The 18,275-nt window shown below is 41.4% G+C and overlaps 1 protein-coding gene and 1 long non-coding RNA gene across 4 annotated transcripts in view; one reads left to right on the top strand and one right to left on the bottom strand.

Moving 5' to 3' along the window:
* Positions 1–18,275, bottom strand: part of ankhb (ANKH inorganic pyrophosphate transport regulator b) — a 78,560-nt gene that overhangs the window by 41,192 nt on the left and 19,093 nt on the right. For 2 of the 3 annotated variants that reach the window (XM_014139085.3, NM_001140633.2), the window contains exons 2-5: positions 17,186–17,402; positions 4,855–4,973; positions 3,222–3,305; positions 2,629–2,799 (exon numbers count right to left, since the gene is read on the bottom strand). In XM_014139085.3, the coding sequence (XP_013994560.1) occupies positions 2,629–2,799; positions 3,222–3,305; positions 4,855–4,973; positions 17,186–17,402 (591 nt within the window). Of the gene's footprint in view, positions 1–2,628; positions 2,800–3,221; positions 3,306–4,854; positions 4,974–6,573; positions 6,711–17,185; positions 17,403–18,275 lie in introns of those variants that run through there. The other variant, XM_082960643.1, reaches the window with a different exon arrangement.
* On the top strand, positions 6,969–10,606 carry LOC106568626 (uncharacterized). The gene is made up of 3 exons (XR_014380286.1): positions 6,969–7,059; positions 7,613–7,701; positions 7,806–10,606. It is a non-coding gene; the product is annotated as an uncharacterized LOC106568626 (long non-coding RNA).

Raw genomic sequence — 18,275 nt, 5'->3', positions numbered from 1 at the left:
GCGGGAACGTTTCCCTAGTCAGCGCCATTATTAGTGCAATTAGTGCAATGCCCCTTAAAAGTGTTGCCTAGCCCCATGGTCTAGGTCAGTCTTCTGTGCGCAGCTCTGCGGCCCATCCCGTGCCCTCGTGCCTTGAACCTCGCGTGCTTTCAGTGGATACAGCTGGAGAACTGCAAGGCAATCTCATTGTGCGCCATGAACAATATGACCAATATATATTGTTCTGCTAATAACAGGGTTAATTTTGGAGATGATTTAATGTAAAATGAGAGAGAAAAAGCCATTCTTGAACATGGTGTGAGACATTGTTACTAATTTGTAAATAAAGCCAGTTTGTTTTTTAGAATGATTTATTTCTGTTTTTAGAGGGAGAGAAACCAAAAACCTACAGTCATCTCATCGGTCTCCCAGTCAAGGACAGCACGGGTATTAAACCAGCATCTGTAGCAACACAGCTTGCACTGCTATGCAGTGTCTTAGACCGTTGCGCCACTCGGGCGCTGTACAATGTGACCGGTCGGGAATGGCCTACAGTACTACAGTAATAGCAAAATAATCCTAACAAAATAAAATAATAAAAACCTTAGTGTAACAACAGTTTAGTAAGTAATACTGAAGTCGTCACAATTATCAGTTTCTACTTAGGTTTAGGTCGGCCATTCATTGTCAGTTGGAGACACAGTAGGACCTGAAAGCATAATCAGTGCTCTAACTCCCCCTTGCTCTGGTCTGGAGCAATGAAGTGGTGACGCAGGGTACCGTACTAAACAACAAATTACCTCTAAGTCCCGCAGCATAATCGCAATACTTTTAGTGTAACATCCACTGTATGTGGCAGGGTCTACAGACAAAGACTACAAAAGGAAAACCAGCCAAGTCACGGACACCGACGTCTTGCTTCCAAACAAATTAAACACCTTCTTTGCCTGCTTTGAGGACAATACAGTGCCACTGACGCGGCCCGCTACCAAAACCTGCGGGCTCTCCTTCTCCGTGGCCAACGTGAGTAAGACATTTAAACGTGTTAGCCCTCGCAAGGCTGCTGGCCCAGACATCATCCCTAGCCGCGTCCTCAGAGCCTGCGCAGACCAGCTGGCTGGTGTGTTTACAGACATATTCAATCTCTCCCTATCCCAGCCTGTTGTCCCCACATGCTTCAAGATGGCCACCATTGTTCCTGTACCCAAGAAGGCAAAGGTAACTGAACTAAATGACTATCGCCCCGTAGCACTCACTTCTGTCATCATGAAGTGCTTTGAGAGACTACATTTAACATTTACATTTAAGTCATTTAGCAGACGCTCTTAACCAGAGCGACTTAGAAATAGTCAAGGATCATATCACCTCCACCTTACCTGTCACCCTAGACCCACTTCAACTTGCTTACTGCCCCAATAGGTCCACAGACGATGCAATCGCCATCACACTGCACACTGCCCTATCCCATCTGGACAAGAGGAATACCTATATAAGAATGCTGTTCATTGACTATAGCTCAGCATTCAACACCATAGCACCCTCCAAGCTCATCAGTAAGCTTGAGGCCCTGGGTCTCAACCCCGCCCTGTGCAATTGGGTCCTGGACTTCCTGACGGGCTGCCCCAAGGTGGAGAAGGTATGAAACAACATCTCCACTTCGCTGATCCTCAACACTGGGGCCCCACAAGGATGTGTGCTCAGCCCCCTCCTGTACTCCCTGTTCACCCATGACTGCCTGGCCATGCACGCCTTCAACTCAATCGTCAAGTTTGCAGATGACACAACAGTAATAGGCTTGATTACCAACAACAACGAGACAGCCTAAAGGAAGGAGATGAGGGCCCTCGGAGCTGTTTCCTTTGAAGATGTTTATATGATTTTGGTAATCCGAATGACTTGGAATCTTATTCTTGTGGTTATTTAGATACACCCACATCATTCGGACATTCGTGTTACTGTCGACAATAAAAGTCCTCAGAAACATGGCGTATTCTCCCTTCAGACGACGATAACACTCTGACCTGAGTGGGCGGGTGCAGTGTCCAGATGCGCATTTCCAAGCGCTCTGATTGGTTGGGAATGGCAGGGCTATGATGGGTGAGCGATAATTAAGGTAGGATGAGCAGCCAAATTAACGAGACTTAAGGGAAACTGAAGGGACTGAGAGGGGAAGTTGGGTAGAGAGGAGCAGGATGGCCTTTTTTACAATTCTATTCTATTCTATCCTTCCATTTTAATTTACCTTGGGGATTATAAAAGTCATATTGAAATGAATTGGATATTCTACTAATTATATCACTGATGAACCAACAGTCAATGAACTGAATGACCCACTGTTTATAATGCGTCTCTGCCTTCAATCACTTACTGTAAAGATTTTTAACAGATCATGCATCCTCAGGTAGTTAATTTATACAGAAGCTCCACACTGTTAACTTTGACACCTGGGGTGTGTTCAGTGAGGTGAAACGTTCAGAATGTTTTAGATTGAAATGTACTACATAGAGTTGACACAATTCACCATTCTACATAACGGATAATCATATATGTTCTACACAAAGCATTTCTAACATCCAAACAGACCACTGTAGAAATACAAAGTTAATCTCCTGACCCCATCCTGACCCCATCTGACCTGAGATAACCTACCCCCACTTCAGGCCCGCTGGACTCTGGGATGTTGTCGTGGATGTTGCGGTAGTAGCCCAGTCCTACAATAGTGAAGCGCACCAGGGCCCCCATGTAGAGGGACAAGATAGGGATCAACATAGGCTCCAGACACTCCAAATGACTGTGAAGCAAGATGGCCACAAAGACAATCTGGACAGAGAGAGAGAGAGGGAGGATGGCAGAAAGAAGAGGCAGATAAAATGTTGGTGTGGGTGTAAGAGGAAGACAAAGAGAGAGGCAGACATGTTGACATGTCCTAACCAGAGAATCAGAATGACACATTCACTTTTGATCACTGTACAACTTCTCAAAGCCATCTCAAGTAGAAGGATCTGCTAATATAAGTCCTTGTTTTAAGTTGCAATGATAAAAGAAGGATTTTTATACTTGAGGCACACAGTCAAGCAAATGCAAATAGTAAAAACAAATGCTACTAGATTGCATAATGCAGTACAAAATTAACTAATGTCCATACTTCTCCCTATACTCTGCTTTGAACCCTCCTGAATCACTATGACAATATGTATATTAAATGCAATTCATCAATAGACCCATTGATAACTGATTCTTACCTGAGCTATGACATCAGAGACAGAGGCACAGCCCACTAATAGGCTGTGTTTGTGCTTCAGTAGAATACCGGCATGTGTCCAGGCCTGAAACAGAGCACAAACAGACCATGGATAATTTTTTTGATTCATCGTTATCTATTTCAATAGGGACAGATACAATTCATTTGATGCATTATTACATACTGTAACAACAATGACAAACATTGTATTATTTACAACAAGTAGTCAACGAATAGCTGTAGGAGCCGATATTCACTAAGTGGTCCACTAACAATGCAAGACAACTAGACTCTTTTCAAACTGGTTCATCATAAGGCACTTGCTTGCTTCAACAATAACTCAATTTCTAGTCAGCTAAAAACACTCAAAACATAGGGGCTGTTGTTTGAATTTAGGCTAAGTGAGGGTAAGTCATTTCCACAAAGGGCCTGCGTTTTACATGTAGCTCCTATTTTGTGTGTGTGCTTGGTTTACCTTAAATGGTCCAATGCAGCTGTTTTTATCGCAATATCAAATCATTTCTGGGTAACAATTAAGTACCTTACTGTGATTGGTTTCCATTTAAACGAGCAATTTCTCAAGGAATTAGGACTGTCTGGGAGCGGTAATGTCACCAGGCAGGCCAAAACTCCATCCCACTGTTTTTTTCAAACAGCTCTTACACTAAAAGGTGTTCCTAATGTTCTGTACACTCGGTGTATATAAAACACTGAGTGGGCCTTTAACAATGGAAAATTATTTATTTGTATGATGTGCCTTTCTGACTGTATAATTTTTCTATAATATAAAACAGCACATCCACAAACAAAGCAATGCATATAAATAACAAAACAGGAACAAATGAACCAATTTGCAAAAACATTTTCTCTCTTGCTTCAGAGGATGTGCTATGATTTTGTTGCCTGTGTTCTTTAAGTGTGGCATTCTATTTTGAATAGTCACAAATACAGTAAGTAAACTGTTACTGTGTTTCACGTAATGTCCAAAATACATCAAATATTTCCAGCCCGTTACATTTTTTTCCCACAATGCAATATAATTTATGTAATCTACTGTATTCAGTTTATACAGTATGTTACTTTTGATTAAACCAGAACATTTCATCCAAGGTTAAAGAAAAACAGCAATATACTCACAAACTGTTAGTAAATAACTAATACTACTGGGAAAAATAGGAAATAACAGTACACGTAATCCTATACCAACAATTAGATACACTACACCAGAAACACTACACACACTATACAATGTAACACAGATATGCTAATTAAAAGCATAAGTGGTTTTAAGATATATTGTATATATATTGCATATTTTGTCTAGGTAGCACGTTCTCCGCGATAGGTCAGAATGTCAAACAAAACACCACTTCTGTCAAGCACTTCCCAAGCCAGAGACTAAACGAGTAGGGTGAAGTTGCCCTTTGGCGCTGATCTTGGGTCAGTTTAGCATTTCACCCACTAATGATTAAGATTAGGATTGGGAGAAGGAAAGGTGTTCCTAGATCTGTACTTCGGGGAAACCCCAGAGCATTCTGAGTAATAGGTCATAATGTCAGAACACCGCCTCTCTGTCAAGCATTTCCCAAGCTAAAAGGGAACTAGAATCCAGCGGGCAGCAGGCCGCAACTCACCATGGCATCGAGTAGCGGGAACACTGCCAAGTACAGGAAAGCCCGCCGGGTCTTGTTTCCGACAGAATCGTCCACATGATGGAGCTTATTGATGATGTAGTAGCCCAATTCTGTGTAGGCTAATGGGACAAGGAAATTGAGATAAACGTCAGAGCACTTCAGGGGCTTCAGTCATTAACAGACCGATGATTTATCGTCACTAGGGGAATAAAAAGGTTCCCCAGGAATGGTTTGCAGTCAGCTGGAAACAGGTTATTCAGGAATGTGCAACATAGTGAGCGTTGCAGATATACACTAAGAAAAGAGGGTTCCTCAAGGTTTCTTAGGGAAGGGTCATGGTTCTATACGGAACTATAATGACTCAAGTAACAGTTTGCTTGGTGTAAGGGAATTGGGCATTCTATGGTTATGTGCTTTACCGTATTTCCTCAGAACAGGCTGGTAATAATGATACATAGCACTTCAAACTGAGATCTAGCACTTTAACTGATATACAATATAAATGACATACAAGGACCATGGTTAAAAACTTGTTTTTAACTTGAATCGTTATCAATTCTGCAAAGCAGGGCACCACTGATTAAGAGAAAATGTGATAATAGTCCTTCCTTACTATAAGTGACCCTGCATATAACACACTTTCTGCCCAGTCAGTTCTTGTGAGTATGACTAAGATAGAGGCAAAAGGCCAAATCATGCAACTCAAGGCACTATTCTGCCCACTTCATCAACCTACAATGACAGCTATTTTGAGAAAACAATCACTTATATCTATTTGTTCACAAGAGTTAAGATAATTTGGTTTATTTTAAGGGCTTTACTTTCTTGAGTCTGTAGTTATGTCAGATATAGGTGTCTGTTTTGCCAGAGTCTGGTCTAGTGGTAGCACTGCAGACTGAACCACAGTATAGGCTACACCCTTGGCCACGGCAGTTTGAGCCCTGCCTCTGCCAGTTTCCTGTCTGTTGCCTTCTTCTTTCTGCTACCACCCTCTCCACTTTCCCACTGTACTTGAAATGCAGAACATAAATATCTGATATTTTTTAAAGGGACTGAACCAAAAAAGCTACGGCCTATGTGGCATCAATATGAGTCAGAAACATTTATTCTAGTGTCAAAATTGACTACAAGGTGTAAATAGGATAATTTGAGTCAGTCATTTTCATCCAAACTGAGATAATGACAACTATGGGTATGTCCAGTGTTGCCAACTTTTTGACTTTGTCGCTATATTTAGCGAGTATTCAGACCCCTCTAGCGACACTTAAAAAAAAAAAACGACTAGCGACAAATCTAGCGACTTTTTCTGGTGTTATTGAAGACTTTTGGAGACTCTGACGTGAAAGCAGGTATCGTTCTTACTCTTCTCAACGAGCAGCGGGTGCTACCGTGTGCCCCACCCCCGTCCCAAACAACTCACAGGCGGCCCAGTCCTCACGCAGCTGCAGTCAGAGCAGGAGATGTTCACCCCTTCGCGTCCAGACTGCAAATGAATCGCGCATGCGGGAAGCCTTCGCTGGCTGATGTAAATGTAAAAAATAAAATAAAAAATAAAATAAAAAAAACTAAGTAATTCCGCCAGAGTGTCTCTTTTGGGTCACCTTTGCCGGTCCCAAGCCCGGATAAAGGAGGATGGTTGGAATTGTGACATTAAAAAAAACAATCGACAGAGAAAGTTCATTTGTAGTTCTAAACATATTTAGGGTGTTTTTTACTCACTCTTTGTCTCTCCTACGACGTTATTCCTCTCTCCTACAGCATCCATCACAATTACATGCACATGGCCAATTACGGAAATTAGGTGATGATGTCATTTAGCGACTTCTAGCGACTTTTAGGACAGCCAATAGCTACTTTCCTTACTGAGGAGTTGGCAACACTATGTCACGGAATGAAGGATACGCAACAGTTTTTGTGAGGGGTTGGGTATGGATTACTTACGTGCCTGCTTTTACCTATGATGGTCAATTGCCCACAGACAACACGGTGTATTAATGCCCCCTGCTCAGAACCATGTGGATCATGTTGTCAAGTCTACAGCAGCAGTATTGTGGTGCAACGCACATTCCACTCTGTAAATATGAGTAAAAATAGCCATTCATAAAGTTGTTCAATAATCTTTGGCAGATGGCCAGGATAGAGATTAGTCTACATCTGACGCTAGCTACTACTTCTGCGGGCTGTCAACCAGCAAAGCTGAGACTGGTGTGTTGTTAATGAGTACGTTTTGGTTATAGCTAGCTAGTTAGTTACATTATTTGATAATGCTAGTGAGACAGGCAAGCTATGATACTGTGATGTAACTAGCTAAATATATAGCCTCTCCCTAATGTGTAATGTGATATGTCAGAGAGAGGAAGACTTGCATAGCTAATGTTACACCTGACGACAGGTTTGATAGGATGCAATGTTAGCCAGCTTGCTATCGATAATGTTTAAACTCGAACTGGCTAGCTAACGTTAGCTATCTAGCTTAAAAAATCAAGCAAAACTGATGACATGTTTGATTCATGTAGCCAGCTTGTTTTCAATAATGTTTAAACTCGAACTGGCTAGGTAAGATCCCTGCTAGCTAACTACCTCAAATATTCAAGCAAACCTGACGAGAAGTTCGATGTAGCCAAGTTGTTTTCAATAATGTTTCAAGCTAGCTACAGAAGCTAGCATTAGGAAGCTAGGTGGTAGCTAGCTACCTAGCATTTGAGGCCTTTAGCTAACCCAAAACAACATTCCAACGACATTATTGTGTATTTTCTAGGGCAAAAATAATGATGGCCGATCACTAGACAAGGATGCAGTGGCCAGACACCAGTCCTGTTTCAGAGTAATGGATGACACCTGAATCAGGTTGGTCATATTTGATCTGGTCAAAGGTGAAAATACTATCACTTGTCTGTCCTGGAATTCACTTATCATAACCACCATTGATATTGTGTCTTGTATGTTGTAAGGAGGTGCCCCCTTCCACAGTGCCAATGGTCTACTCCTGGGCCTGAGTGAGTAATGTCAACCAATCAGTGCCATGCTGGTACATGTCCCTTGTGAATTAGCTGTGAATCATAATCTCTGATTAGCTATGCTCAACCGTGTATTTACTGTTGGCTTCCATGACTGTATGGTGGCAGTCTTTCTCTCTCTCCCTCCCTCTCTTTCTTTGTTATAGGAGCTTGGTCAGATCTGTAAGTCAATGGCCAGTATCTGTGACGAGAGGAGCCTGTAGCTGATCTATGCTGCCATGCCCTTCAGGCGTTGGCAAACACCTCCGAAGGGACAAAAGGTGATTTACTATATAATAACACTACATCACAAGAGTTTAGAAACCCTGGCATACACTACAGTGGTATGAGAAGAGTGCCATCCTCCTGCATCTCTCATCTGGCTGTAGTTATTGAACTCTACCTGCTGGACCCATGGGTTGAGGCAAACTCTGTCATATCCAGGATGGACTGTTCATGCACTCCACCCCTCCTGCAACCTGACTGCACCTGTCCATAACCTATAAGACATTACATAGAGTACATTTACAGTACATGCACACTAACCTCATCGGCAGACTCAATAGCCTTGGTTTCTTAAATGATTGCCTCGCCTGGTTCACCAACTACTTCTCTGATAGAGTTCAATGTGTCAAATCGGATGGCCTGTTGTCCGGGCCTCTGGCAGTCTCTATGGGGGTGCCACAGGGTTCAATTCTTGGGCCAACTCTTTTCTCTGTATACATCAATGATGTCGCTCTTGCTGCTGGTGAGTCTCAGATCCACCTCTACGCAGACGACACCATTCTGTATACTTCTGGCCTTTCTTTGGACACTGTGTTAACAACCCTCCAGATGAGCTTCAATGCCATACAACTCTTCTTCCGTGGCCTCCAACTGCTCTTAAATACAAATAAAACTAAATGCATGCTCTTCAACCGATTGCTGCCTGCACCTGCCCGCCCGTCCAGTATCACTACTCTGGACGGTTCTGACTTAGAATATGTGGACAAATAGAAATACCTAGGTGTCTGGTTAGACTGTAAGCTCTCCTTCCAGACTCACATCAAACATCTCCAATCCAAAGTTAAATCTAGAATTGGCTTCCTATTTCGCAACAAAGCATCCTTCACTCATGCTGCCAAACATACCCTCGTAAAACTGACCATCCTACCGATCCTCGACTTCGGCGAAGTCATTTACAAAATAGCCTCCAATACCCTACTCAATAAACTGGATGCAGTCTATCACAGTGCCATCTGTTTTGTCACCAAAGCCCCATATACTACCCACCACTGCGACCTGTACGCTCTCGTTGGCTGGCCCTCGCTTCATACTCGTCGCCAAACCCACTGGCTCCAGGTCATCTACATGACCCTGCTAGGTAAAGTCCCCCCTTATCTCAGCTCACTGGTCACCATAGCAGCACCCACCCGTAGCACTCGCTCCAGCAGGTATATCTCTCTGGTCACCCCCAAAGCCAATTCCTCCTTTGGCCGTCTCTCCTTCCAGTTCTCTGCTGCCAATGACTGGAACGAACTACAAACATCTCTGAAACTGGAAACACTTATCTCCCTCACTAGCTTTAAGCACCAGCTGTCAGAGCAGCTCACAGATCACTGCACCTGTACATAGCCCATCTATTATTTAGCCCAAACAAGTACCTCTTCCCCTACTGTATTTATTTATTTATTTTGCTCCTTTGCACCCCATAATTATATTTCTACTTTGCACTTTCTTCCACTACAAATCTACCATTCCAGTGTTTTACTTGCTATATTGTATTTACTTTGCCACCATGGCCTTTTTTGCATTTACCTCCCTTATCTCACCTCATTTGCTCACATTGTATATAGACCTATTTTTCTACTGTATTATTGACTGTATGTTTGTTTTACTCCATGTGTAACTCTGTGTTATTGTAAGTGTCGAACTGCTTTGCTTTATCTTGGCCAGGTCGCAATTGTAAATGAGAACTTGTTCTCAACTTGCCTACCTGGTTAATTAAAGGTGAAATAAATAATTAAAAAATTGTTCGATATTAAACTGATTATAGCAGTAGGCAGAGTATGGCATTTGTTATGTAAACACCTTGCTCTTCTTAATCAGCGCAAGGTCATAATAAGCATATACCTATTAAAACACCTGGTTTTCTGAGAAATATTTCAAATTATTAGGACAGCTTAATTGGAGTTAATCACCTGTGTCGGAGTTCCAGCGGTATATTTGATCTGCGCATGTGCCAGCAGCGCAATCCTCCCTCTTATGCGTGAGTGAAGTGGGTTTGGAAAAACAAAGTACCCCCTGGACACACTGGTTGAATCAAAGTTGTTTCCATGTCATTTCAATGAAATTACATTGAACAAACTGGGAATAAACGTTAAATTTGACGTCTGTGCCAAGTGGGTATGTATCTTAGAAATAGTTTTCACATACAAACTTTATATAAATACAGAAAATCGCCAATCAGAATAAACGTTGTACCACAGCAACCATGTCATTTTTGGGAAACCTATTTGATTTGAGTTCGGACATAAAGTGCCTTTACGAAAGTATTCAGACCCCTTGACTTTTTCCACATTTTGTTACGTTACAGCCTTATTCTAAAATGGATCAAATAAAATAACTATCCTAAAACAATCTACACACAATACTCCATAATGACAAGGCGAAAACAGGTTGTGAAATTATTTTGCTAATTTATTTAAAAAAATAAAAAATGAAATATTCAGACCCTTTGCTATAAGAGTCGAAGTTGAGCTCAGGTGCATCCTGTTCTCATTCATCATCTTTGAGATGTTTCTACAATTTGACTGGAGTCCACGTGTGGTAAATTCAATTGATTGGACATGATTTGGAAAGGCACACACTTGTCTATATAAGGCACACACTTCCCTACGGTGAAGCATGATGGTGGCAGCATCATGCTGTGGGAATGTTTTTCAGTGGCAGTGACTGGGAGACTAGTCAGGATCGAGGGAAAGATGAACAGAGCAAAGTACAGAGAGATCCTTGATGAAAACCTGCTCCAGAGCACTCAGGACCTCAGACTGGGGTGAAAGTTCACCTTCCAACAGGACAACGACCTTAAGCACACAGCCAAGACAATGCAGGAGTGGCTTCGGGACAAGTCTGAATGTCCTTGAGTGGCTCAGCCAGAGCCCGGACTTGGACGCTCCCCATCCAACCTGACAGAGCTTGAGAGGACTGCAGAGAAGAATGGAAGAAACTCCCCAAATACAGGTGTGGCAAGGTTGTAGCATCATACCCAAGAAGAATCAAGGCTGTAATCACTACCAAAGGTGCTTCATTATTCATTATTTTTCTACTATATTATTGACTGTATGTTTGTTTTACTCCATGTGTAACTCTGTGTCAAACTGCTTGCTTTATCTTGGCCAGGTCGCAATTGTAAATGAGAACTTGTTCTCAACTTCATCTACCTGGTTAAATAAAGGTGAAATAAAAATAACATGGTCGCTGTGGTATGACGTTTATTTTGATTGCCGATTTTCTGCATTTGTGACTCGTTTCAGGAAACTGGGCGTAGGTCGCTCGTCACTACTTCACAGGAGAGCCATTTGAACGTAAACTTTTTTTATTTATCAAAATGCGTTTTGTTTTTGTTGCAGAAATGCCTTCTGGAACATGTGAACATTCATATGCCTTAATAAAAAACTTGTATGCCATCTGTAAATACAAATACAATTGTTAAATTATGAATCTAGTTGGTTTAGCCTCGAAAAAACACGGGAACCTTCCTTAGTACACTACTCACTCTGTTTAGCACATGGCCTCACGTGAATCCTTTAAGAGATGGATGGGGCTAAGGTTTAAGAGGGTGTGAACGATGCTGAATGGGTGTAGACAAAGAAGACATCTCCAGCAGGTGTACCAAACATTCAGGGGTCATTTTTTTTCAAAAGTGGGGGTACAAGTTTATCAACTTTCAAAGCAGAATTACTTTCCCATTTTTCCTCAACTGTAGTGGATGATATACCATTTTCTATCTCTGAGTCTCTACTTTTAGCCAATGTAAAAAACACCCTTTCAAATGTTTCTACACAAGACCGAATCGAGCCGGTAGGTCACATATTGTGTAAATGTGAATAAATTGTTAAATTACCAGCATAGTTTGTTTAGCCACGGAAACAGTCAGGAACCTTCCCACTAGCCATGATTGGCTGAAATAATGGATGGGCTGGACATGCCGAGAGATGAGTTCGGATTGGTCTGCCACTTCTGCCTATAACATGAGCTCTTCAGTATGTGTAGATAATCCTAGCAATTGCAGCTTCTTTGAAAGATATAACGTTAGCCATGGAGAACTGCAACTACATTGCTGCCCTGAATTGAGCAGGCGCTATCAACAAATATCAGTGGGAAAAAGTTGTGATGGACTACTTTCTGCACACAGTCAGTGTGAACCAGAGTGACTTGACACAACGGGCAACAAGCTAGCTACGAACCAAATGGACAAGACACACTGCCGTGAAGCGTTAATCCATCTATACGGGTAAGAGTATAGCTACACTTTCAGATATTACAAGTTTATAATTTAGTCAAAAAGTTGTTTTCATTGCAAGTTAAAATGTACTGTTAGCTAGCTAGTGAACGTTATCTTTCTGGCTCGATAACTAATGCTATGTGCATGATCTGTGTAGTAATATTATTCGTATCGCAGAAATCCATTTGCATTGCTAGTTTCAGCCTAACGTTAGCTAGCTAACATTGAACCTAGCTGGTTAGCTTTAGCTACCTGCAGATTCATACTCCAGCATTTACATTTTAGTCATTTAGCAGACGCTCTTATCCAGAGCGACGTACAGTAGTGAATGCATACATTTCATGCATTTCTTTTTTTGTACTGGCCCCCCGTGGGAATCGAACCCACAACCCTGGCATTGCACACACCATGCTGGCATTGCAAACACCATGCTCTACCAATTGAGCGACAGGGAGGCTGCATTTCTTGCAGGGTGGCTAGCTATGACAATCCGTTTGTACTGTAGCTAAGGGTTGGGATTATGGTTAATTGTTTAGCTAGCTAGCTAGCTACATGTCTAAACAAAAGACTCCACATTGCAAGAGAATGATTACATGTCCCATCTATTTAGCCAGTTGTGTCTGGGGTTGATTACGGCCATCTTTTGTGTTTCATGAACATGTGTACATGTCTAGACAATAGTGACCCACTTAGCTAGAGGTGGCTGACAGGTGGTTATAGCATTTATTTCACATGACCCATCAATTTAGACAAGTGTGTCTGGATAAGCATCATCTAATAATTCTTAAATATTTATACAATATTTTTATCTGGACAATTTCAAAGTAATATTAGGATATTTTTTTATTTGTTTCACCTTTATTTAACAAGGTAGGCCAGTTGAGAACAAGTTCTCCTTTACAACTGCGAACTGGCCAAGATAAAGCAAAGCAGTGCCACAAAATACAACAACACAGAGTTACACATGGGATAAACAAACGTACAGTCAATAACACAAAAGAAAAATATGTATACAGTGTGTGCAAATGAAGTAAGGAGGTAAGGCAATAAATAGGCCATAGTGGCGAAGTAATTACAATTTAGCAATTTACATTGGAGTGATATATGTGCAGATGAGGATGTGCAAATAGAAATACTGGTGTGCAAAAGAGCAGAAAAACAAAAAAAATATGGGGATGAGGTAGGTAGTTGGTTGGATGGGCTATTTACAGATGGGCTGTGTACAGCTGCAGCGATCGGTAAGCTGCTCTGACAGCTGACGCTTAAAGTTAGTGAGGGAGTCTATAATATAGTCTCCAACTAGGGTGATTTTTGCAATTCGTTCCAGTCATTGGCAGCAGAGAACAGGAAGGAAAGGCGGCCAAAGGAGGTGTCGGCTTTGGGGATGACCAGTGAAATATACCTGCTGGAGTGCGTGCTACCGGTGGGTGTTGCTATGGTGACCAGTGAGCTGAGATAAGGCGGAGCTTTACCTAGCAAAGGCTTATAGATGACCTGGAGCCAGTGGGTTTGGCAACGAATATGAAGGACGTGACACCAGCCTACTGGTGTCACTTCCTGACCAGTAAGGGGGTCTATTTGTTATTGTAGTTTGGTCAGGACGTGGCAGAGGGTATTTGTTTTCATGATTTTGTGTATGTGTTTAGATAGAGGGATATTTTGTGTAGAGTGTTTCTGAGGTTTATTGGTGTAAGTGTCGGTGTAGAGGGGGTAGTTGATTTAGGTGGTTCGGGGTGTGTGTGTATTGTAGAGGGGTATTTGATTTATGTGTTCCGGGGTGTTGGGTATGTTCTTGTGTTTATATTTCTAAGGGGCTGTTCTAGTTTTGTATTTCTGTGTTGGCCTGGTATGACTCTCAATCAGGAACAACTGTACTTCGTTGTTGCTGATTGAGAGTCATACTTAGGTCGCCTGTTTTCACCTGTTAGTTGGTGGGAGATTGTGCTGTGTATAGCTTTGTGCCTTACCGGCCTGTTATTCGTCATTGTGTTGTGTATACGTGTTTGTTTTGGGTTTTTCCTTCTTTGTCCCAATAAAAGAAGATGAGTGTACATCTTCCCGCTGCGTTTTGGTCTCAATCCTACGACTACCGTGACAACTGGTTTTCTGTTCTACCTGATAATGAATTACACACATTTGGTATCCCAGGTCCAAATCAGTCCCGGATTAGAGGGGAAAAATGAAAAACAGGTCGAGGTCCAGAGTTGAGTTTGAAGGACTTCCAGCATGGTATTTTAAACATTAGTGTTGTTTTAAAAAAATACTGCTGAGAGCTCAATGTTAAAATTACATTAGAATTAGAAGCATCTTTTTCTGTTAATGTTTTCGTTTTGTGATTGCAAATGTCCCATTTCCAAGAGAAGAAACAAATGATATTGTCACATGGAAAGAATCTCAATGTAAACATGGTGTACATTCATATCATACTCTGCGCACTGTGGAGTGTTTATAACCAGAGTTTGTGTTTGTGGAGGAAAAGTACAACCTATGACACATCTGGTCTCATTCCTATTAAAATGTGTTCAGTCTTATCATTGGGGAAACATTCTTTCACATAATGGAGACTCTAGAAAGAAGCTTGATGAGTACTGTCTGGAGCATTTGCAACAGTGTTTCTTTCAGTGTGAAGTTATGCCAACATTTGTAATGCAGAGAGAAAAGTAGTTTAACACTAGAATGGCTAAAGCAGTCATTTGGACTGCTCATGAATGTATTTATTTTATTACTCTGCCATTATTTAAGTCATACCCCCCTCCGTCCTTGACTTTTCTTAAATAAGTCTATATAGCACAACATCGTTGTTAGAATCTTAATATCACAAACAGAACTGTAGTTATAACCAGTTTAAGGAGGGCATGCCATTTCTTTAACTTATCAGTCTACTCTGGCCTACTTGGCGTACACAGCAAGAGCTTAATTTACAAAATCGGAATAAAAACTACTCAGATGGTGGGGAAGAAATGAATTATGACATCTCTGATGATTATTCTTCTGATTTTGAGCCCCAGCCTACTCCTCTGAGGCCTATTGAGCAAAAAAGCCCACCGGGCTACCACCAAATGAAACAGTGCACAGCAAATTGGCCAGTGTTGATTATTCAGTTGTCACGACTTCCTCTGAAGTCGGCTCCTCCTCCTTGTTCGGGCGGCGTTCGGCGGTCAAAGTCACCGGCTTTCTAGCCATCGTCGCTCCATTTTTCATTTATCCATTTGTTTTGTCTTGTTCCATTCACACCTGGTTTTCATTCCCCAATCACACTACATGTATTTATTCCTCTTTTCCCCCTCATGTCTTTGTGTGAAATTGATTTGTGTTACGTGTCAATTTTGACGCGCTAGACTGGTGTTCGTTTGTTCCGTATTTATCATGAGGTATGTTTATTTGTTTGAACATAATTATTGTGACTGTTTGCGCTTTTTGCACTGTTGCCAATTGGCTGGAGGTTTCGACGCAGTGGCGTCCGTCTGTTGGTTTCTCCTGCCTCAATAAAGTGTGCGCCTGTTCACAACTCTCTGCTCTCCTGCACCTGACTCCGCTCCCAGTACGCACACCGTTGACATCAGTCTAACATTCCTATTGCTGATTCAGGAGTTAAATTCACTATGTAAGGGTGAAAGTAACACTCAGTGGTGTAAAATAACCCACAGTATTGGTGTCAATAACCAGAGTTATTGTTTTACACTTTGAAGAGTAAAACAGTCCCATCAAAAACACCCTCATTAGCATATTTCCCAGCATTTGGACCGTAGGTAGATTTTTTAAGGATTGTTTTTAATATCTGTGTGAATATAAATGTACACCATTGATTTTCCTGTGTGAAACAGGAGCAAGGAAGGGACAGCATGGTTGGCTCGAACAAGACGGTGACAATGCTACGGGCCGACTATCAGCACACTTTGCACTTATAGTGACGTTAAGGCTACTGATCTTTTCATCATTTGACCGTGGTTCTTGCAGACTGTGCTTCTTGGTGGTTGAGGTATTTTTTTATTTATTTTGTTATAAAAAGAAGCTGTTACTGTATTCCAAAACATATGCTTTCTGTTTCATAGTTGTAAAGAAGCTGTTACTGTATTCCAAAACATATGCTTTCTGTTTCATAGTTGTAAAAAACCTGTTACCGTATTCCAAAACATATGCTTTGTTTCATAGTTGTAAAAAAGCTGTTACTGTATTCCAAAACATATGCTTTCTGTTTCATAGTTGTAAAAAAGCTGTTACTGTACCAAAACATATGCTTTCTGTTTCATAGTTGTAAAGAAGCTGTTACTGTATTCCAAAACATATGCTTTCTGTTTCATAGTTGTAAAGAAGGCACTAGAAGATTAACATTGATTGAATGTTGGTGTTTTGTGTTTTTTTTTGTTTTTACAAATGTCATACAGTAACAAACTAAAGAAAATGCTATTGTGTTATTAAAAAATTATAATAATCGTATTCTAATCTTACCTTCATAAACACAAACAAATTATTATTTTTGTGATAGCATATATGCAATATATTCATTACACTGTTGTAGACAGAATGACTGCTCATTAGCTTGAAGGGGGATCTCTTGAGGCCCAGTGGTTCTAGTGTTAAGAACATTTGTATAGCTTGCTAAATATGAATATAGATGCAGAATGCCATATTTGGTTATATTTTATCCAGACTCGTGATACTTTGTGTAAATAAATACAGTAAAAGACAGAGGAAAGCAGAGATAAGCATGGAAAAATGAAAGATTCCCTGCAGCTCATTGGTAATTTCACTAATAAAATATATAGATTTAGTAAAAATATGAATTATACACCTCATGAACTTAGAACAACTGTCTTGCCTTATTATAACTTGTGATAAATCAGCTCACCAATGAGAACGTGAAAGATAAGCGCTATCATCCCGGCGGTGACCATGCACAGCACGGCTTTGGAGCGGTCGCGTTTGCTGTTGACAAACACCAGGCCCACGTTCTTGAAGTCACTCATAGGCCCTGTGAAGAACTTCATTAGGGAGTAGGCCAAGCCGTAGCTGGCCAGCATCTCAACCGCATCCTCTTTGACCGCTGCAATACCCCTGTTCAGAGCCTGTGAGAGAGGAAGATAGAGAGAATAGAGGAGTTGAGAGAGAATGAGAGGAGTGGAAGAGAAAATATAGAATATATTTTAAAAAATGACCTATTTGTGCAGATGGTTGCATTTATCTTTGCATCCATTTTTTTTTATTTTTACTTTTACCCCTTTTCCTCCCCGATTTCATGGTATCCAATTGGTAGTTACAGTCTTGTCTCATCGCTGCAACTCCCATACGGACTCGGGAGAGGCGAAGGTCGAGAGCCGTGCATCCTCCAAAACACAACCCAACTTAACCCGGAAGCCAGCTACATCAATGTGTCGGAGGAAACACCGTGCACCTGGCGACTGTGTCAGCGTGCACTGCGCTCGGGCCCGCCTCAGGAGTCGCTAGTGCACGATGGCAATCGGTAAACCTCCGCTCTCTCTGCTGGCTTTTTTTGTGTGTGTTTTGAGGGTTCCTGCCTTCCATCACTTATAGCATCATCTCCTAAATGGAACAACCGTGCCCAAATGTTGGGAGGTCAACCTTTGCGTAATCTAGGATTGTCTTCTTACATTTTTTTTTTTTTTTTTTTTGTCATTTAGCAGACGCTCTTATCCAGAGCGACTTACAGTAGTGAATGCATACATTTCATACATTTTTTTTTCTGTGCTGGCCCCCTGTGGGAATCGAACCCACAACCCTGGTGTTGCAAACACCATGCTCTACCAACTGAGCTACAGGGAAGGCCCGTCTTCTAAAACTGTGCATATACTGGATGACATCTATGACAATAGTAGTCTGTGTACTTTCCAGGACCTGAAGGAAACCTATCTTACTGCTCTTTTTCATATTATTTATACCTGCAGCTCCCTTCAGTAATTTGTGTCTGCAAAGTTCCCTTA

Source organism: Salmo salar, chromosome 14, assembly GCF_965601325.2.
Source record: "Salmo salar chromosome 14, fSalSal1, whole genome shotgun sequence".
Lineage (NCBI taxonomy): Eukaryota > Metazoa > Chordata > Actinopteri > Salmoniformes > Salmonidae > Salmo > Salmo salar.
The sequence above is the reverse complement of the archived record's forward strand: the minus strand, read 5'-3'. Positions and strand labels throughout refer to the sequence as shown.